At 46.2% G+C, this 21965-nt stretch overlaps 1 protein-coding gene and 1 pseudogene across 3 annotated transcripts in view; both read right to left on the minus strand.

Annotated features, from left to right (window-relative positions):
- LOC144110178 (uncharacterized) overlaps positions 1-21965 on the minus strand; it is a 315005-nt gene that overhangs the window by 61355 nt on the left and 231685 nt on the right. For all 3 annotated transcript variants that reach the window (XM_077643014.1, XM_077643013.1, XM_077643012.1), the window contains 2 exons: positions 19346-19397; positions 9966-10066 (listed from right to left, as the gene is read on the minus strand). In XM_077643014.1, the coding sequence (XP_077499140.1) occupies positions 9966-10066; positions 19346-19397 (153 nt within the window). The remainder of the gene's footprint in view (positions 1-9965; positions 10067-19345; positions 19398-21965) is intronic.
- Positions 21027-21147, minus strand: LOC144111533 (U2 spliceosomal RNA; annotated as a pseudogene).

Raw genomic sequence — 21965 nt, forward strand, 5'->3', positions numbered from 1 at the left:
AAGGCACCCGAAGGCGGAATGAACATGGGACACGAAAGAGAGCTGGACTAAAAATACTGTTTTATTGAGCGTAACATGGGCAATATTGTCCCGTAGTCTGATGGCAGTGCGGCGTGCAGAAAGGCAGCCAAGACGGCTTCGAAACGAAACCCTCTATTCGGCTGACTTGCGACCACAAAGGATCGAATATCTCGGCGTGACGTAGAAACGAAGCACGCTTGGCGGAACTTGAACAGAATACCCGCCGATTCCGGTGTTCTCAATTTAAAGCTGATAGCGAACTTTCGAGATAAAGCGTGCAAAGTTACTACATTGTGGAACAACGTAGAATCGGCCCCGTCTGGATGCGATAAATCGAGATAAATCTGTTCGCGTCTTGCATCACAAACAAAGCAATAAAGGCTTGTGCCGGCAGCTTTGAAAAATGAACCGACGAAAGTGCAAGCACTCCTGGTGTTGGCGCTAAGGTCCTTTTTTTCCGCGTCAGATTATTGCTGTTTCACTCTTCTGTGAATACATATGCTATCCCGTCTTAAATCGCTCACAAGAAATTCCGGTTAATTGCTCAAAGCTGCTTATGGTAAAGTTTTAATTGGCTCGCCTTACATGCTTAGCGTAATGTCTACTTGTGAATTTCAATGTATCCGGTAACCTTGGCATGTGTACATATGTAAATAATTTTTTTTCCACTCACTTCCCTCTCAAAGTGGCATGGACTCGATGCTTTGAAAGAAATAAGGCGACTAGAAACAAACCGGGCTCTGCACAATCGATACGGAGACTAGAAACGCAGCGCCGCAGTGTATTTTATCGCGTATAATAGGGCTTGAGACAGATGATATTGAAAACATCTGGTCGTACGCGGCTTCGCTGGAATGCAGTCATTTCCTCCGGGAGGAATTCATTGTCACGTTCACCTAGCCGGGAAAAACTTTGTAGGGGCCGAAATAATGGCGCAAAAGTTTTTCACTAATACGCGGCGGTGAATAGGCGTCCAAACCCAGACTCGGTCTCCTGGAATGTATTCCCCGGTGCGTAATCATAGGTTGCCGAATCTGGCGTCGTCCGCAGCTGGTTTTTGATCCGCAATCGGGCAAGTCTTCGGCCTTCTCATGCGCACTGAAGGTAGGCGGCGACGTCGGCAATATCTTCTTTTGTATCCTTGGGCAGCATGGCATCTACGGTGGTCGCGGCCTCCCTGCCATGGACGAACCTGAAAGGCGTCATCTGGGTGGTCTCCTGCAGTGCGGTGTTTTATAGCGAAGTCGATGTAAGGCAGTATAACGTCTGTCGAAGAAAGTCATCGGCGCTCCTTTGCTAACATGCCGGTGTTCTTTGCTGAAGTTCGTCAGCTGCACTGCTTAATCACTCCGGAAATGTTCAATGCCTCTTGCGATGCCGATTAATCGTTCTAGAAGCAACGCCGTGTTCCCCTCGATGAGAGCTTCCATGTTCTTTGCATCCGTGACGCTTGATCGGGATGGGACGCTTCCTTGTTCATAGACGACACTCAGGGCAACATGCTCCTTAATCTTATCATCGAAAGAATGGCATCGTCCGTCGAATAAACGATGAGCTTGGATAGAAGGTCGATGATCCCCTGACGTTCATTTAGAAAATTAATTCTCGGTATTACGTCGTGGCAACATTGATGTAACACTACGAAGGTCGCAGGATAGGTATGTTTCTTGAGAGTCACTTGCCCTCTGCATCGTCCTGATGGCCTAATGAGGTGGCGCCCTGCGGTGCGAATTTGTGGGCCGTCCCAAGCAGTCTTGAATTTTCGCAATTGCGCAGCGAATGTTCCATTCATCACTGAATAATCCGCGCCTGTGTCTACTAGAGTGGTAACTTTTAGGCAGTAGATAGCCACTTCTGTCAGCTGTCCTGGCTCTTGCGTTGCAGGTCTTTTTCGACCTCGGGTCACTGTTTCGTCGGGTATGTGAGTCGAGGGTAGGACGTGTGGTCGGGACTTTTCTCGCTGCGGCCGTCATTCTAAAGTCCGTTAATTCGCTTCGTAGTCGAGCTCATGTTCATGTGCGGCTTCGGCGCTGTGGATCAGGCGTCTTCATTCGGTGTCGTCTGTGAAGGATCTTCGTCGTTTTGTTGCTGAGCAACCTCACCTCCCAGGGTTGCTTTCTTAACTTTCCCCTGCAGGGGTTAAGGGACCTTCCGCGAAGAACCACTGCGTAGCTGCAGGCCGGGGACGCAGAACGAGGCGTGGATGGTGATGATGAGCTGGAAAGGCGCCAAGCTAACACGAACTCCTCTCGGCGCATGTACTCGCCATTATCCCGCTGTATTTGGACGGGACGGGGTCATAGGGCATGAATTGAGGAGCCACGCAAGCCCATTCTTTTTGTAGGGGTAGTGCCGAAAAAGGTGGCCGGGTTCGGCGCACTCGAAGCAGAGCGGGCGACGCTGGTCAGGGGTCCTTCAGATGTAGGCTTTTCTTGGGTGAGCTTGCAACTCAGTTGGGCGGGCGGGCGATTGCGATGTTTGGGGCGCTCTTGGCACTGAGCGGCAGGACACCTTTGGTTGCGCACTGCAGCGGCGTAAGTCATGTTGTGGGGTTGTGTGGAGTGAGGGTCTCTGATTGAGGCTGTGGGCAAGTTAGCAGAGGTCGTTGTAGCTCGGCGTGGAAGATTTTGCGTCTATAACGTCCCGCAAGCTGTCACTGGTGGTGGCCGTATCGTCCAGACGAATTGCACAGACATACGCAGGGCGGTTGTACTGCCGAATCCGGATGTCGAGGGTTCTCTCGATCATCCAGGCTTCTTGCGTGTATTCCTAGACGGTTTTTGGCGCCTGGCGGACGAAGCTGGCAAAGAGTTTTTTCTTTTACGCCGCACATTAAAAACTCAGCTTGCTTTTCTTTGCTCAACCCGGGGTCGGCACGGCTAAAGAGGCGCTTGATTTCTTCGACGTAACTGAGAACGGGCTCGTTCGAAAACTGGATCCTGGGCACGAGGAGTCGTTCGGCTCTTTCATCCGTCACGACACTAGTGTATACTATCAAAAATACCTTCTTGAATAGCCAACATGTCGTTAGGGACGACTCGTGGTTTTCATATCACGTGCGTGCTGAGCCCTCCAGTGAGAAAAATACATGTCGGATCTTCGCCTCATCATCCGAATTGTTGAATAATGCCACGTGCTGAAATTAGTCCAAGCATTCTTCGGGGTCTTCTTCTATGAATCCATTCAAAGTTCGCGACACCCGCGGCTGCTGCAGTATGATCGGGGTCGACATCTGTGGCAAGTTTGTGGTGCTCGTAGCTGTTTCTTTTAGCTATCGGGTACCGTCCGGGAGGGTCCCGAACTGAGGTTGCGATCCTTGGAGACGTCGGCTGATTCAGTGAACTGGTGACACATCCTCCACTGCGAAGAGCAGAGGACTGTCGTCACGGCCTGCAGGGGGCGTCCGGTACATGGATAGTCACCCAGCATCTCCAAGAGATGTCATGTAATAGTGACGGCAGTCCGGCGTGCAGGAAGAGAGCGAAATCGGTTTCCAAAAGAGACTCTTCATTAGGCTGACTTGCGCCCACAGTGGAGTGAATGACTCGGCGGTGGCGTAGCAACTAGCGTGTTCGGCGGTCGACGAATAGAGTGCCCGCCGCTCTCGGCCGTGTTGAATTTAAAGCTGATAGCGGACTTTCGACATACAGTGTTCAAAATTACCACGACATTCTGCAACAACGTAGAATCAGCTCCGCTTGGATGCGATCAATCGACATAAATCTGGTCGTATCAGGCATCCACAAACGAAGCGATAAAGCCGCGCGCTGGCAGCTTTGAAGAATGAGCAAACAAAAAGTACACAAACTCGCGGCAATATATACAGTAAAGAAACCTCTGTAATCTGTCCAAAACGTTCAGTAAGAGATATTGGAACCATTCCCAAACGCATAAAATTGGTTGCCAGAGATTCTGACTTACGCTGCACGTAATACTAGGAAGTTATTCAAGTATAATTTAGCCCTCAAAGGCATGCATGCGTGACGTTAGACCGGTCAATTTTTGAGGTCAAATGCCAGAAGTAATAGACCAAATTTTGAATATAGAAAAATGCAATAATAACCCATATTTTATATATGAACAACAGAGATCAGAGGTTATGAACAAAAATAGTTAATCTGTGAAATTATTATGCAGCCGCTTTTAAGTAAATATCCACCAAACTACCAGGACGCAGAATTAATATATATATAGAAACATATGCACCTTATATAGCAGTACGTGGAAACATTGTGACGTCTGATGGATATCGTTCTTTTTGTACATAAGCAAATCATGCTTCCAACTTGTAGTAATGCACTTGGAGGTATTCATTTTTGCCTATTATTAAAATCTATTACTTTATGAGTTTACTCTATAATGTTCATAAAGATAGATAAAGAGGAGGAGGGAAAGGCAGGGATGTTAACCAGAAAGGGATTCCGGTTGGCTACCCTGCACTAGGCAAGAGGGATTAGGGGACTAAAAGGAGGAAGAGAGAAGGGAAAAAAGGCATAACACACACACGCACAACGCTGTCACAATTTGTCACTCAATCCAGTCGCTCTCAAGTAGGCAATGAGTGCCTTGTATGCCTTGAGGACAGTCGACTGCTGTGGCCACGGACCGAGGATCTTTTGCTCTGTTAATGGGCGAGGATCGAGGCGGTCCAGGGCACAACACAGTGTATGTCTTGCACTCGCAAATGCAGGGCACTCACAGAGAAGATGAGCAATGGTCTCTTCACAACCACAGCTCTCACAGGCAGGGCTGTCGGCCATCCCCATCCGGAAAGCATAGTAATTGGTAAATGCAACACCGATTCATAAACGGCATAACAGTGTTGCGTCGCGACGTTCTAAGTTACGTGGAAGACGAAGGCGCAGTTCAGGGTCCAGTGCCTTGAAACGGAGGTTGCAAAACTCTCCCGTGTTCCACGCTGAAAGTGTGCGCTCCAGCGCCAAAGGGCAAAGCCCACACGCAGCGTCAGGTCTCGATATTGGGATCCTCACTGGAAGTCCGTCGTTGTGAGCAGAACGCGCAGCCGCATCGGCCTGGTGATTACCGTTAATACCACAGTGTCCTGGCAGCCATTGAAAAATGATGTCATGACCTTTGTAAACGGTGCCGTGGTACAGTAGACGGATCTCAGCAACAAGTTGCTCCTGCGACCCGCGGCGTAGCGCAGTTTGCAGGGCTTGAAGGGCTGCCTTAGAGTCGGTGAAAACCGTCCAGTCATGTGGAGGTTCTTGACTAATGAACTCTACCGCAGCCCGTAAGGCTGCGAGTTCCGCACCAGTTGAAGATGTTGGATAGGTCGTCTTTACTTTCATGAAGATGGATTTGGCCAGTATCACCACCGACCCCGCAGAACTGGTCGAGTGAACTGATCCATCTGTGTAAATATGTAAGCGGTGACTGTGGTAAGAATGCAGGTGATTCAATGTCAGTTGTTTGAGAGCGGGCAGTGATGCACCAGCTTTCTTTGTAATGCCAAGAATATAGAGGTGAACCCGAGGTTCATGAAGACTCCATAAGGGTGAGCTCGGTCTTGACGCAGGGGTGAACTGCGATGGAAGATATGCGCGATGGGCTTCAATGACTTTGGCGAATGCAGTACGCGGCCTAATTATTGGGAGTGTTGCGAGGTGATGACAGGGAACCCGTGTGAGGTGCCAAATATGTGTTCTCATGGTGTCAACAGCAATGTATATAGTAACAGGATGTTCCCGGGCAACAAGAACAGTTGCTGCTGTTGATGCACATTTAGGCAGTCCAAGACAGATACGGAGAGCTTGCGCTTGCACACTTTGAAGAGTCTTGATATTTGTTTTTCTAATGGAACTGAATATCGGAAGACTGTACCGCATGTAGCCCAGAAATAGGGAACGGCACAGTTGTAGCATCGAGCGCACTGATGCGCCCCAGAACTTTCCCCTGAGGAAGGAGAGGACGTGGACAATCGAAACTAGTCTTTTTCTCATGTCGTAGATATGTGGACTCCACGAGAGGTTCCTGTCGATGACAACACCAAGGAATCTGTGGCTTCTGTCATAGGGAATGGCTTCGCCATTGATGCGAATAGTGTAATGTGACATTATTTTGCGTGTGAAAGCCACAAGTGAACACTTTTCGGTTGAAATGTTCAGGCTCTGCAAGCGAAGATAAAATGTCAATATCGATGCCGCTTTTTGAAATCTTGCACGAACTTGACGACGGGTAACCCCTGATGCCCAAATACAGATGTCGTCTGCATATACCGAGATCTGAGCAATTGTGGCAATACGTCGACCAGGCCGATAATTTATTTATTTATTTATTTATTCAAGGTACCTACAGCGCCTTGAGAGGCATTATTGTAGGGGGGGGGGTAAGTACATTAACAGTAAAATTCAATACAGCACAAGAGAACAAAACAGAAATAAAAGTTACAGAAAAATGATAAGAACTTCCAAAAAGATAAAAGCATTCTGATTGCACCCGAGACACAGAACCAACACTGAGAGCAGCATAATCAGAATATTGCAAGGTCAATTGCTGCCTGGAAATTCTCGCTCTAAAACACTTCATTAGGCAGCAGATTCCAGTCACTTATTGTGTTGGGAAAAAATGAATATTTAAATGTATTGATCCGGCAGTTATACCCTCTAATTTTCATGGTATTGTCCCTTCTACTCGAAACGTAGTGAGGTTGCCTTAAATAGAGGCTTTTATTAATTCCTGTTTTATTATTGTAAATGTCGTACAAAAACTTTATTCTAAAAACTTTTCTTCGGTGGGATAATAACTTCCAACCAAGAGCTTCCCGAAGTTCAGAACCTCTAACCTTAAAGTTGTAATTCCCAGTTACGAACCTTGCTGCCCGCTTCTGAACTCGTTCTAGCTTGTCCTTTAAAATATTTGTGAACGGGTCCCAACATACGCATCCATATTCGAGAATTGGCCTGACATTCGTAAAGTAAAATGTTTCTTTTAGGCGTGGAGTCGTATGTTTAAAGTTTCTTTTAAAAAGGTTGAGAACGCAGGAAGCCCTGGCAGTTATCGCGTCGACGTGTGCGGTCCAATCCAACTTCGCTGTAAATGTGATACCGAGATACTTTACTCTGTCCTTTGTCTGTAGAACAGATTGATTTAGATTATAGTTGCCCCATATCTTCTTTTTTTTGTTTGTGAACTGCATGAGGTAACATTTACTGGTGTTGAGAGTCATCTTCCATTTGTCACACCACGCACATACCTTGTCAAGGTCAGACTGCAACAGAATGGTATCATTTGCGCACGTGACAGAACGGTAAAGAACACAGTCATCAGCGTACAGCCTAACACGGGAGCACAGTTCACTCGGCAAATCATTTACAAAAACAAGAAACAACAAAGGCCCAAGTACTGAGCCTTGCGGCACACCCGATAAAACCTGAACAGACTGCAAAGTGACACCGTTAATAAGTACCCGTTGTCGCCGTGCATACAAATAATCTTGAATCCATCCAAGAAGTCTAGAAGGTATACCTAAATACGATAACTTTGTTAAGAGTAGAGAATGCGAAACCACGTCAAAAGCCTTGCGGAAATCAAGAAAAACTGCGTCTATTTGAACACCCCTATCTATACCTTCCGCAACATCATGGATGAACTCGGTGAGCTGAGTTGTACACGATAGGCCCGAACGGAAACCATGTTGAGCGGTAGTGAAGAAATCATGACCATTAAGGTGCTTCATAAGACCAGAATATATTATATGCTCCAGTGTTTTACAAGAAACAGAGGTGAGGGACACCGGTCTGTAATTGCATATATTTGCGCGATCACCATCCTTATGTATTGGCGTTACATTTGCAAGCTTCCAGTCGTTTGGGAGTTTTTTATAATCCAGGGATTTATTGAATATTGCGACCAAAAATGGAGCTATTTCTATTGCACATAGCTTCAGAATATGATTAGATATACCGTCTGGGCCGTGGGCAGAATGGGAATTTAGATTAGACAGCAGCGTAATCACACCCGTCTCAGTTATCATTACATCTTCCATTTCCGGCAAGTGTGTGAAATTTTGCGTGACTAAATTGAGATCTGCTTGATCACTGACAAATACTGAGTGAAAATACGCATTAAAAATTTCAGCTTTACTCAAGTCGTCTGCCACAACGCTGTTATTGTGCACCAAAGACGGAATTCCAATGTTATCTTTTTTAGTATTTTTAATATGCTTCCACACATGTTTTGGATTAACCCTTATCTTTTCCGATAAAGACGAGAGGTAAAGACGCTTAGCACTTTTCAGTTCTGTCTTAAGCGAACACGTCAATATCTTCAGTTTTGTGAATAAGGAGGGGCTCTTAGTTTTACGATATTTCTTATACAGTGTGGCCTTTCTTCTAATGGATCTACGTAATTCCCTTGAAATCCAAGGTTTGTCAGCGCGTAGTTTCCCTGATACAGTCTTAGAAGGAACGTACGATGTAATCAAGTAGAGAAGCTTGTCCTTAAATGCGATCCACAAGCCATCCACGTCACACGTTACGCTATAACTGAGAAACAAAGGAAAGTAATTTACTAAAGCATTCTTTACAGCATCGTAGTTCCCTCTCTCGTACAGAAATATTTTTCTTGAACGCCCTTTTTGAAATTCGGGTTTCTTGCAAAAAACAGTGGCGGCAACAGCTTCATGGTCACTTATTCCCGGTGCCACTGTAACAGATTCAAGAGCAAGGTTGAAGAGGATAAGAGCAAGGTTGAAGAGAACTGGGCTCAGCACTCCACCCTGAGGGACCCCGCGCGAATTTCGGTGTAAGGACGTTGGTCCGTCCGCAGTCAGGACAAAAAACGACCTCTCTGATAAATAGCTGCGTATCCAGCGGAACGTGCGCCCTCCGATCTCGGCAGCTTCCATTGCGTCCAAAATGACCTTATGCGTTACGTTGTCGTACGCGCCCTTGATATCCAAAAACAATGCCACGGTCAATCTTTTCAAACTTTTGCTGTGGTGCATCGACGTTACAAGGTCAACCACGTGGTCGATAGAAGAGCGGCCCCGTCGGAACCCAGAGATGAAGGTTGGATAAATCTGATATCGCTCCAAGTACCATTCCACGCGTGTGAGCAACATTCTTTCCATGACTTTGCCGACGCAGCTGGCGAGTGCAATTGGACGGTATGATGAAAGGTCGGGTGGTGATTTCCCCGGCTTAAGAAGTGGAACCAGACGACTGGTCTTCCATTCATGAGGAACTAATGTTCATAAGCACGCATGTATAGTTGCGTTATTTTAATTTATTCTTTTGAGTACTACAGTGAGGGTGATCTGTATAAATATTTAGCATGCACTAGGTCTGCAATTTATTTTCAAGAAAATTCGTTTGATGTATTGAATTACAAGTGTTTCTGTTGAATTCTGGAAGTGTGAGTAGGATGGCGTCGTCAGGCGGAAAATCGGCTTTAGTCGTCTAACCCGGGTCACATTTTATAGTTTTTCCTCAATATGAAGACTACAAGTACCAGCTGAACCACTCGTTTCGAAATAATGTTGCCATTCACGCCTAGCAGGTAGCGCGCCTTCTTTCAAGGCGTCAAGCTCAATATTCAAATTGTCAAGTACACCAGCCGTGCCTTGCCCTCATTTCGCGTGATAACCACGCGGCCAATGGCGGAGAGTAGTTGGCAAGATGCAACCAAAAAACAAAAGATTTGTGAGGCACTGTGAAGATTTCACGGTATGACCGTACAAAAAACAGTGTTTACTGCGACTGCGCGAAATATTGAGAGAAATTTGCTTGAACCAGGCTGCAAAGATCAGATGCTTTATAATCCTTATACTCAAAGCCAAATTCACGTTATGGGCGGTCTTCAAGGACGAGCTGTATCACGGGTCCCAGAAGGCACACTTCATCATTATAACCAGCCAGCGCAGTTTCAGCTAACTGTGCCCGCTTGTTGTCACGATGTATGCTGAAAATTTTCGTACGTACCAGTTTTCTGCTTGGAAGATTGCCCACCTGCTCTTCGCTGGCATGTACCGACATTATAGTGTGATGGCCAGCATTGATGTAAAAGTGCCATTTTTCGTTCGCTGAGGGAGGGCGAAAAAAGACAAAAAATTCTGCGTGACATCCGAGCAAGGTTAATCTACTTTGTTTTGTCTCGAAATATAAAGAGAGATTGCAAACTGATTAACGCGGATTAGGACACTTTTAATAGAGGCTACAGCCAGGAGTGATGAAATGAAAGAAACTCTCACGCCATGACAACGCACTCTTGTCGCAAGAAGTCTAGATTCATGATGCTTGAGACAAATTCCTGCAGTGTTTACCGGTGTGGTAATGCGAATTTAAGTTTCAACTAGGCTCGTGCGACATCCTGTTACCGGTCCTAGTGATTAGCAACTATACGTGTGGAATGTATTTTGCGTTTGTGCAGCCACACTCACATTGCCGTCAGGGCGATGTTGTAGCGGGGGACGGGGGGGGGGGGGGTGGAGGTGGCGGCCTCTCGCATGGTAGGAAGCCCATTTGCATCGTTGTACCTTTCTATTGGTGAAGTTCATAGTGATGATCACATAAAAATATGGTTAGCTGGTGCAATAAATGGCATACATCATAGAACTAAACGGTACAATTGTAAGCAAATGTGGGCCTTTGGACCTCTCTGATATTCCTCCATGAACCCAGTCGTGTGGTAGCTGCTGTGGCCTTATCCCGTAAGCTTCCACATTTCATCCGCCCTCCTGGCTCTGATACCACCTGATACGCTCACCTCTCTTGTAAAACACTGCTCTAGTTGAAAGAATCACCGGCATCTTGTCTTCGCATTACATTCCCGGTCCATGTACAGTTCGTCTTGTTGATTTCGACTGGAATGCTATTCTTTAAAAACACGGATAGCAAGAAGGCGCCTACTTGAGTGTGCGGTGTCACAGAATTCCTCGTACAAACTTAACGTAAACAAACTGCTCATGGGTGACACCGCCCACGTGTTTGACGCTGTGTCAGGAAGTGTAGTTCTGGCGACAAGATAGCTCACACGGGAAACGCTTGCTGGTACAATCAATGATAGTATCCCAACTAGTTAACCTATCCAATCCTCTTGAGGTTAGCTGTATGTGCATCCGGATATAATTTGTTATGCAATAACTGGTGCATGTTACATACCGCCAGAAAGCTCCAATGTCTTCATATCTAATTTGCGCGATAACCTCAGTGTCATTAGAGACAAATTTTCCACAACTAATACATATCTGACAGGGTGATTTTAATTACCTGGATATGGAATGGTCTAACCTCAACTCCAGTTCTCGCTGCTACGAAGAATTCATCGACTTAGCTTTAGATTATTCGCTAGCAGATTTAGTAAACCAACCTACACGCAGAACTAATAATCTCGGCCTCGGTCATGCTCCTAGAACTCAAGCAGCATTTCTAGTAGTGAGTGATTCAGTAAGCATCAGATCCTTAATTTTACAACTAGCATCCCATCACACAGGCGGCATCTTCCGTCTAAGCTCGTTTTTAACTTTAAAAAAGCTGACTGCAATACCACTAACATTGGCCTGCAGGAATTTTTCTTGTCGTACGTTTCTTCCTTCTCTTTCCGTGCTGTCAATGAAAACTGGACCTTGCTTACAGAAATGCTCATAGGACACTGCGCTCACTTAGGAATAAAAAAGCGCTTATTCAAAACAATGAAAAAATCTACATCCTCCTCGCTGAAACCCGAACAGAAGCCATGCGAAAAACAATACTGATATGCCGTCCGTAACGTGAAGCATAAATTTTATTCGCATGACCTTCACTCTGTTAAGCATGGCAGCTAGAAAAAAATGGCGGTGGTTTAGCTTTGGTTAAACCTGGAACCACGTGACGAGCCACGTGATCAGCCACTGCGTCGCGTTGCCGGCAGCTGCTCCGCACCACGTGATCAACCACGGGACAGCGTGGCGGTGCCACCACCGCCACGGAGCCATCACGCTAAAGGCTTGAAATACTACCATAATGTTGCTATCGCTACAAAAAGGCTGGCGTACTATCTCCTCAGTTAGTACGCAGGCCGAAATCACTCAATGATGCCGAAAAAACTCCGAAAAAATTGTGACCATCTTTAACAAATATTTCACATCAGTGTTCAACCAAGAAAATAATTCTGACATTCCCGCTACCGCCGAAGTCAACTGCATATATATGACACAGATTGAATTAACTGCCGAAGGCATCACGTCCTTAGTCTAAAACCTTAAAATGTGCGCTAGATCTGGTTTATAATAAATTAACGCTAAGTTCCTCAAACTCACTTTAAACTCAAGTAGCTTAATCCTGTAAAAAAATTTTCAGCAGTATTTATCAACAGCCGAACATCTGTTTGATTGGAAATTTGCAAAGCCATTCCTGTATTCAAATCTAGGGGACAAGAAAAATATCAGTAACAACCGACCAATATCTTTAACATGTACTGAATATAAGCTGCTAGAACATGTCATTGCTTCAAACGTCAGGAAGCATCTTGAAAAATAAGCTTTTTTTACGCTCATAAAAATGGTTTTAGGAAAGAATTGTCGTACGATACACAACTCATGCAATTTACTCACGAAGTTCAGTCTATCATGAGCGATAACTAATAGACTGTATTTTAATTCCCTTTCCTAAGGTGTTTTATCGCGTAGCACATCGTTGTTTAATTGCCAAACTCTGCTCGTTAAACTTCGACTCAATAACACTATCATGAATTAGATATTTTGTCTAATTTCGGAAACAATTCACCGCTATAAATAATTGCCCATCGTCTCTCTCGTTCTCCTGAGCAGTGTACTGGGCCCTGTACTATATCTAATGTATATCAACAATCTGCCAAACAGAAATATTCAAATTTCTAATTACGCCCATCATCTTGCTCTACAGGAAGATCTAGGCCCTATAAGCAACTTGTGCTCCAATTGGCTTGTGGCAGTTATTACTGATAAGCGTGAATTAATGACTTTAAGCCGTGGACTATAAAAATCCTCGTTCACCTTCCCGCTCAACAGTCGCCAAGTCACAACAACGTAGTGATAGAAATATCTCGGCATTCATCATGATACAAACCTTTCCTGGTCTGCATACATTAATAAAATAACAGGTAAGGCTTCAGAAACCTTCGAACACTTAAAAACTACTCTGGAAAGCTCGCTTACCAGCCGCTTGTTCGCCCACAACTTGAATTTTCATCGCACACATAGTCACCTCGACAAGTATACATATAGAATATGTAGTCTCGAATCCATGCAGAACCGTGTTGCACGCTTCATCAATGGCGATTGTAACCGTTATTCCCGCGTGACTGGGATCGAATTATCGCTATCACTTAAGTTTTTAGAACCTGGTCGTACAGGTACACACCTCTGCTTATTTTATAATATGGTTTTCAGTTTCCATGGTCACACTGTACCTTTGTCACGGCATGTCGTACATTGCAGCGTCTCCACAGTCACTACAGCTTTATCGTCCGTCTGAATCCAGCGCATTGTTGTTAATGCGATCCAGTCCGATGCAAAAGCTCAGAAAGATTCTTGCTGGGAAATGTAAGTGCGTCCGCCAAACGGGCCGCTGCTTTAATTCCCGGTTTGAAGAACATGAAAGGTGTGTACCTTGTGATGACGAGGCGAATTTACTAAACCACTGGACTTCGTTATTTCAAAACACGACTATTTTTCGGCAGGGTTAAACAAGGAGCCAGCGGGAATTTTGGAGGCATGTCACATCATATATAAGAGAGTACATATGTCAGGAATATGTCAGTGAGATTTTTCCATTAATAAATTAGGCTCTTAAGCTCGTGCATTTTTGAAAACGACTGTACATGGGTGATGAAAAAAAGTACCCCGTAATCCAAGTGTGTGCTCTGCATTCCTCGCCTCATCTTGCCGCATGGCGGGCGCAAGACAGTCGGACGGGCTCTGCACACGCTAGAATAGCGAACAATCGCGCGTATTCTTGGTTGTGGGGTGTTCAACATGTTATTAAGGCCTAAAACTGGGCTTAAGTGTATGGTTAAGCTATATCTTTTGCACTATAAGGGGCCTATCGCCGTATCTACCACCGCTCAACAGAAGCACTGTCAACAGCATCTGGCCCGCGTAAGCTCGCATTCGCGCATTACGCAGGACTATGTAAACAATGCGTTTTTCTCCACACCCACTTTCAATCCGACTACTTCCGCGTCCTCCAAGGCTGCTTTTTCGTCCATCCACCTCATCTGGCCTTCAGTCTGGCCTCTTTCGTTCTGTCCTACACTCTTCATTACCCTGGTCACAGTCCTTTCCGCCTACCCTCATGTAGCGGACGCGGGAGGTCACCTGCCAGGAATGGACGGCTAACTGCTGTGCTGTAAACAGTTTCACATACCCCATGGCTCCAGCAGAATTTATCGAACCGTACGAAATGGCTTACCTTCATTTCCCATTCCTGCAGAGCACTCTGCCGTATCCACTGCTCCTATTTTTTTTCAGTATTGTAGAGAAAGCTAATTCCCTCTCCGATAAATAACTGAATGGTCACCTTATGGGAACCCGCTATCCCCAACACTCCTCCAAAACCATTGTTGGGACGCCAGTTTTTCTGGTGCTCGCCGCGGCTTCCACGTAGAGCCAGGCCAGCAAGGCGATCAGGAATAGCGTATGCACGCTATTTACAATCGCATGGTAGAATGGTTCGACATTGGTCTCGATCGGCGACAGTCCGCAAGGACACTCTCGTAGCCTTCCTCTCTCTACTCCTCCTCCGGTCTTGGCATTGGCTTTTAAACTTGCGGGTGGTACCGAAGCATGGCCCGGGTGCCGGCCAGCATTTCTGACACAAAGATGCTTGTGGATAGCATCAGCCTCCACCGCGGCTGCAGTGGGACATCCGTCCAGAAGATGGTTCTCAGAATCTGCTGGATTATAGCATCTGCCTTCGTGGCTGTTCACGGCCGCCGTGTCACCGCCCCCTGTGTTTTCACCCTCGTACACTAAAAATGTTAAGGCTTAACCTCACGCTTAAGTTCAGCTTTAGGCGTGAGGCTCATGTTAAATACTAGCATTGACACGGACCGCGTTCTTCAGTATTATTTGGATATGTAATGCGCGATCAGGACCACCGTCTCCGGGACTTGAAAATTGGTTTTGGAGGAATGAAATGGCGCCACCTACGACACCTACGACACCTACGACTACGACACCTCTTCGTTCCTTCTTTCACTCCCTCCTTTATCCCTTCCCTTACGGCGTGGTTCAGGTCTCCGCTGATATATGAGACAGATACTGCGCCATTTCCTTTCCCCAAAAAACAAATTAAAAAAAACTGTCTCACATATCTCGATGGACATCCGAAGTGCGCCGTAAGGGAAGAGATAAAGGAGAGTGTGAAATAAGGAAGGAGGAAATAGGCGCCGTAGTGGAGGACTCCGGAATACTTTCGACCCCCTGGGGATCATTAACGGGCACTCACACTGCACAGCACAAGGCCGCCTTTTGCGTTTCGGCTCCCTCGTAACGCGGCTGTCGTGGTCGGGTTCATACCTGGGTACCCCGGCTCAGTAGACGTGCGCCCTAACAACTGAGCCACCGTGGCATGTTGCCACATTTTGAAACTGTATAACGCTTGTTTAAATTTATTTAGTTCTGCCCAGTATCTCTTGCTAACTGTTGTGTAACAGTTCTCTTGAATCATTGTTTTTTCTCTAAGGTTTTTTTGATCTCATGCATACTGCCCCATTCACAAATGTTCCTATGTATAGGAGCCTGCGAGTAACTTGAATAGATAAATAAATAAATAAATAGTCGCTGTATACAAGGAAGCCTGGGGCCCAATTCGTGTAGTGGTGAAGACATTTTTTTTTTGGTGGCCGCTATGTATCTCTGGTTCAGAAAAAGCAGACTTTATATTTTTATGCAGACTCTTCAACAAGCGCCCGCTACACACAACTGTGCGCAGATTTGAACGCATATTGTAAGGAACGTCAAGACCAGGTCTAAAGTCCAAATCGGAGTCGCTATCCCTAAGACAACGCCTTAACCACTGAGCCGCCGCGGCGGGTCGTCGTCGGGACTTCGTTCCGTTTTTCTTGTGTTTAGCTGCCCCCTCAGTTGCGCAGCGGGCGGCCATGCCACTTTATGGCTGGGAAGCATTTCTAGAAGCTTTGAATCGCGACGAACCTTGTGCGAGTTTTCTTGAATACATCGATGGCTTACATCGATCATCTTTGAGACAACTACGCAGTGCTGGGCAGCGTCAGCTCCGCGAACGGGGTTGACGGAGCAGAAGTACATCAGGCGCTTCTTAAAAAGAAGGAGAATGCGACTGTACGGAGTCTGGCTATTCCCTTTCGATTGCATCTGTGCATCAGCGTCCCGCATCAGCCTCGATAATACTTGTGGGCTCGATCACGTGCACACCGCAGCTATTCCCCAAACATAAGGCATGGGTGGAAATATAGGCCAGTCGGTATCGATGATGCGTTACAAAAGGAGCTCGAAAACGAGACGACGGACTTGGAGCACAGGCCACGAGCGCTAACTTTCGACTGAAGGATTCACTCAAGATCATGGTGAAAGAGACCTCAGCCGATGGACGAACGCATGCGCTAAAGCGCTAAATCCACAGGAATCACTCGAAATTCCAAAAAAGAGAGGGAACAAAAACCAAAAATATAAATGATTGAAAAAGCAGACAAAAATAGAGGGGGGGGGCGGCGCCTACATGCAAAAAGCACCGGCTATTATAAACCTCGGAATACGATTTCACGTTTGGGTAAGAATGTAGAAAGCTCGCTAAAGCATAGATCATCCAAAGTAGCTATCTTTGTAGATTTAACAATTTCGTGAGTTAGTTTGTCTGTGGTGCTGGCAACAACAGAGTATCTATCTAGAAAGAGCACGCACGCACTCCTTGCAATCCAAAGCTAGATTACAGCCTGTTAACGAATATTTCGGTGAGGCAGTTACAAGATTGTCCTACATTATAAGGGATGACAGCTGTCTTGCCTTGCATTTTGTCTGTAACCTTTCTCTCTTTCTGAAGTTCCTTTTTGAGTAAGCTTTGAGCCACTGAAACGCGGATACCATTAGGATACCCTCTTTCGAGAAATTTTCTAAGTTGTTGTTGAAAGCGGGAGTTGCTAAGGTGGAGGCATGACTTTTCGAGGGCATTTTGCATGGGTCGGTTAATGATGCCTTGTTTTTTCTTGAGTTTCGAATGAGTTGAACTGTATGGCAGAGGGCGTTTGTTTTCGTGACGTGAATAGCACCAACAAATGTGGTTGCCCATAAACTTTAGACGAATATCTTGAAACGGGATCTCTGAGTCGGTGGACATTTAACTAGCCAACATTAGCGGAAGCAAGCACCCTTGTACAATGGCAAAAATGTCCGATGTAACTCCCTCTTTTGTTAATTCGGTTGGTTTCTGTGGCTTGCTCAGCTTTTGGGCATGTGCTCGTCGATCGGCTCAGGTCTCGTTCGCCATGGTCTTGTGTAATTCCTTCAGTTGGAAGTTAGCACTCCTGGTGTGTGTTTTGTCTTCACTCGATGTCTTGTGTTCGCGCTCCTTTTCTCATGAAACATAAGGCGTATTCTGATCGATGATCATTGCCGGGGGACACGCTTTCTAACGCCACGAAACTGAAAATCATCTTTAAATGGGCGGTTTGGATTCAGATCCTTAGTTCTGATTGGACTGCGCTAGTATTGTCTCTAGACTGTCTAAACATCTTTCTCCTTCGTGGATTAGGAGAGCTGCTTTATCATGTTTTCAAAGTCTGCATTTCACCTTTGTCCCCCTTGCCTTTTTTTCTCGCTTTTGCGCGCTGATTTTCTGCCCCGAATCCGGCGCTTCTGAGTGCTCAACGTAGGTCACATTTTTAAATGCAAAAACGCCTCCTGAAAATGTGCACAGGTGTATCGGTGGTGAACTGCAGCCACTTGTCAAGTTCTTAGTAAATTTTCTTTTGTATACAGACCGTTCTTATAGGCGTTTCCAATGACGCATCCTGGGCGTCGCCACATTGCTTATTGGGTTGTTGTGTGCACCTCACGTTAGTGGCAAAGGAACCGGTTTGCAACAGTCCGGAGAGGAGTCATTTCAACAACCTGCTAGCTCGATGGCAAGGTCTATCTATATATAAACATCTGCAATGTGAGCTAAATGTAGACGAAATGTCTTTCTGTATGCTCTTTATTCATTTTTGTCTTAAGTACAGAATTTACCTTCAGATTGAGAACTATGCAGACTGTTTAGTTATCTACAGTGAGATAGATGAGGTTTAGATGCTGTATCTTTCCAGCTGAACCTCTATTAGCTAGCTGCGTAGTGCGAAGCATGGCAGATGGAAATAACGTCGCTAAAGATATATCCTTTACTGTTTGCCAGAACAACACATGCAATAGCCCAGTGGTTTCAGATAAACATCCTACCTAACGAAATTGTCAGCACTCACGATTACTTACGTGTCCACTGTGAAACAGCACGGCAGCATCGTATAGGCCCGTGAATAGCAGAAAATTTACGCCCCTCTGTTGCACGAACAATGCTTTACATCACGCTAATTCGTCTACAACACATCTGGCATGCAAAATATTGCCCTCCCAATTCGGAATGTAGTTAAGTAATCTGGAGCCCCAGTCAGACATACCTGATCAAACAATTAAGATAAATATAAAACAAAGGTGCTAGAATTATCAGGAATATACTTTCGTTAACATATAGCATTAGATGAACAAAATTGCCGCTAATATATGCTGCCAGGAAACGCAAACTTTTTTTCCTCTTGATATCATCGCACCTATATCGCATTAACAGTCGTCGTTCTCTATCTCCAATGCTTATCGCATTCAAGCACAACTATAAACTAGAACCATATTCGGTGACGTTAACTTCGTCGTTCATAGCTCTGTCTAGCTATTCATCATAGGAACAAATTTCCCGATACATGTGCATCCATTAAAGCCACGATGAATTCCTATCTAAACTAAAATCTTTTTGACGATCAGGGAGGCACCTTTGGCACATTGCTCCTCTAAACATTTGTTGTTTATCATAGTTGTTCTTGTATTACTCGCACCTTATGTACGACACACGAAAGCCTTTGCGGTACGTGTACAATAAAACAGCTTCCCAACCACACGCTCCTGGTTGCATACACGGCGGGCGTGGATTAGTAGTCTCCTAGCGAGATGGGCGCATCGGATGGGCATAAATCCGAGGACATGGCATTACTGTCTTTAAAAAATATGGACACACGAAGGGACGCCTTGGCGCTAAGCGACTTTACTGTTTGGTCGGACTGGAACAAATACACGTCACCGAGAGTTTTATTTCTATTTGAAATGAGCAAAAAACAAACTTACCATGTCTTATTGGCATAGTAAAATATTCGCTTGTATAGGTGTTGAATATGGCCTGAAAAATGCAGAGATGAATCACTTATAGGCACTTTAATGCATGCTGGGCTGACGTTTCTTTTTTGTTTTGTTGACATAGCGCACATCAGTTAAAATAACACAGGCAGTCTGTGCTGTGCTTTGTACGTAAAAAACAGCCGACAGCTTGTAATTTCTTTCTTGTCTTCAGTCCTTTCATGCTCCGCAGGTGCTGATCTTTTGCGAATACATGTTTTGTGGCGCTGTTTAGTGCGGCTGCATGCGAAAGCAACGTCGTCGAATATATAGGATCAGCAGAACTAAAACTAGAAGAGCATGAGCGACGCTCTTATTTGCTCGTCTTAGCTACGCCGTGCGGAGGTGCTGGCGTCGTGCCAATAATAATAATAATATTAATTGGTTTTTGGGGAAAGGAAATGGCGCAGTATCTGTCTCATATGTCGTTGGGCACCTGAACCGAGCCGTAAGGGAAGGGATAAAGGAGGGAGTGAAAGAAGAAAGGAAGAATGAGATGCCGTAGTGGAGGGCTCCTGAATAATTTCGACCACCTGGGGATCTTTAACCTGCACTGACATCGCACAGCACACGGGCGCCTTAGCGTTTTTCCTCCAAAAACACGCAGCCGCCGCGGTCGGGTTCGAACCCGGGAACTCCGGATCAGTAGTCGAGCGCCCTAACCACTGAGCCACCGCGAACACTAAAACTGAACTGAAAACTGTTTTTTGAGGAGAGCAAATGGCGCACTAGTCGCCTTACGTCTCGGTGGAAGCTCGAACCACGCCGCAAGGCAAGGGACGAAGGTGGGAGTGAAAGAAGAGGAAAAGAGATGCCATAGTGGAGGGCTCCGGAAAAATTGCTGGTGTTTTAGCTCCGGTTAACCCTGGTTGAATAATAATAATAAAAATAATTGGTTTTGGGGGAAAGGAAATGGCGCAGTATCTGTCTCGTATATCGTTGGCCACCTGAACCGCGCCGTAAGGGAAGGGATAAACGAGGGAGTGAAAGACGAAAGGAAGAAGAGGTGCCGTAGTGTAGGGCTCCGGAATAATTTCGACCACCTGGGGATCTTTAACGTGCACTGACATCGCACAGCACATGGGCGCCTTAGCGTTTTTCCTCCATAAAAACGCAGCCGCCGCGGTCGGGTTCGAACCCGGGAACTCCGGATCAGTAGCCGAGCGCCCTAACCACTGAGCGACCGCGGCGGGTAGGCAGGAGTGAAAATTGAATTTTGTGGAGAAGAAATGGCGCAGTATCTGTCTCACATCTCGGCGGACACCAGAGCCGCGCCGTAAGGGAAGGGAAAAAGGAGGGACTGAGAGTAGAAAGGAAGAGGTGCTGTAGTGGAGGGCTGCGAAATAATTTCGGCCACCTGAGGATCTCTAATGTGAACTGACATCGCACGCACACGGGCGCCTTTTGCATTCCGCTTCCATCGAAACGCGGCTGCCATGGTCAGGTTCAAACCCTGGTACTCCGAATCTGTCTGTGTGTTGTTGTTGCCTGAAAAGATGATGTTGCCAGGAAGAAAGAAAAGGGAAGTGCACAGGCCTGCTCACTGGCTCAAGCCGAGCCACAATCGCTACCACGTGCAGATAGTAGGAGAGTTGAAAGATGGGATAGAAAGACAGGATAGTAAAGACGCGCTAAAGACAAGGCTGATCCCGGAGGTAGTGCTATACCGGGCCAACCGGTGGCGGAAGTGAAGCAAACTTCAAACTCTCTGCCACATTTCTAAAAATAAGTCCAATTGTACCCGTAACAGATATTCTACGGGGTCCGGACATTCGCCTACCCCGAATAAATAGCCAAGCGCCCCACGAGTCAGTAGCCAAGCGCCCCAACCACACAGCCAACGCGGTGGGTCAACGCTGGCAGAGCACATTCATTTGAAAGGACACGGGCTTGCATCGAGATTGTATCGTCGGAAAGCTGCAAAATTGGCCTTGAGGAAAGGAAAGGCTCAGGAACGTCCTTCATTCTTGGAGGACACGTCAACTGCGTCGTTACGGGAGTGATGAGTTGGGTCAGGTAAAGACTATCTGAGTACATAGAGGACCTGGAACTTTTTTCTGAAACTATGTTCGGCTTCCGGGCACGCTTGTCAGCACAAGACGTGCTTTTACAACTTAATAGGGAAGTTATAAGCCCCCTTCACGGCAGTCAACGGGACAGAGCTATCTTAGCTTTGGATTTGAAGGGGGCCTTTTACAACTTTAAACACAGTAAGATACTAGAGAATCTCAACACCACAAAACTGCGGAAAGCGAAGTTACCAGTATGTCAGGGACATTTTTATGGACAGGAAGGCCTACATCAAAATAGACGACCGTAAATTGCGGCCCATAGAGATGGGAACGCGAGGCACGCCTCAAGGGGCGGTAATGTCGCCTCTGCTCTTCAGCATAGCCATGATGGGCCTCCCTGGGAGGCTCAATGCGATAGGTGGCGTGAGACACGCCATCTACGCAGACGACATCACTCTGTGGTCGTCGGGTGTTCTACAGATAGAGGACGCCTTACAGGACGCAGCATAAGCGGTGCATAAGTATGCCAAAATGTATGGCCCCAGGTGTGCACCCACGAA

The sequence above is a fragment of the Amblyomma americanum genome, chromosome 11, assembly GCF_052857255.1.
Source record: "Amblyomma americanum isolate KBUSLIRL-KWMA chromosome 11, ASM5285725v1, whole genome shotgun sequence".
Lineage (NCBI taxonomy): Eukaryota > Metazoa > Arthropoda > Arachnida > Ixodida > Ixodidae > Amblyomma > Amblyomma americanum.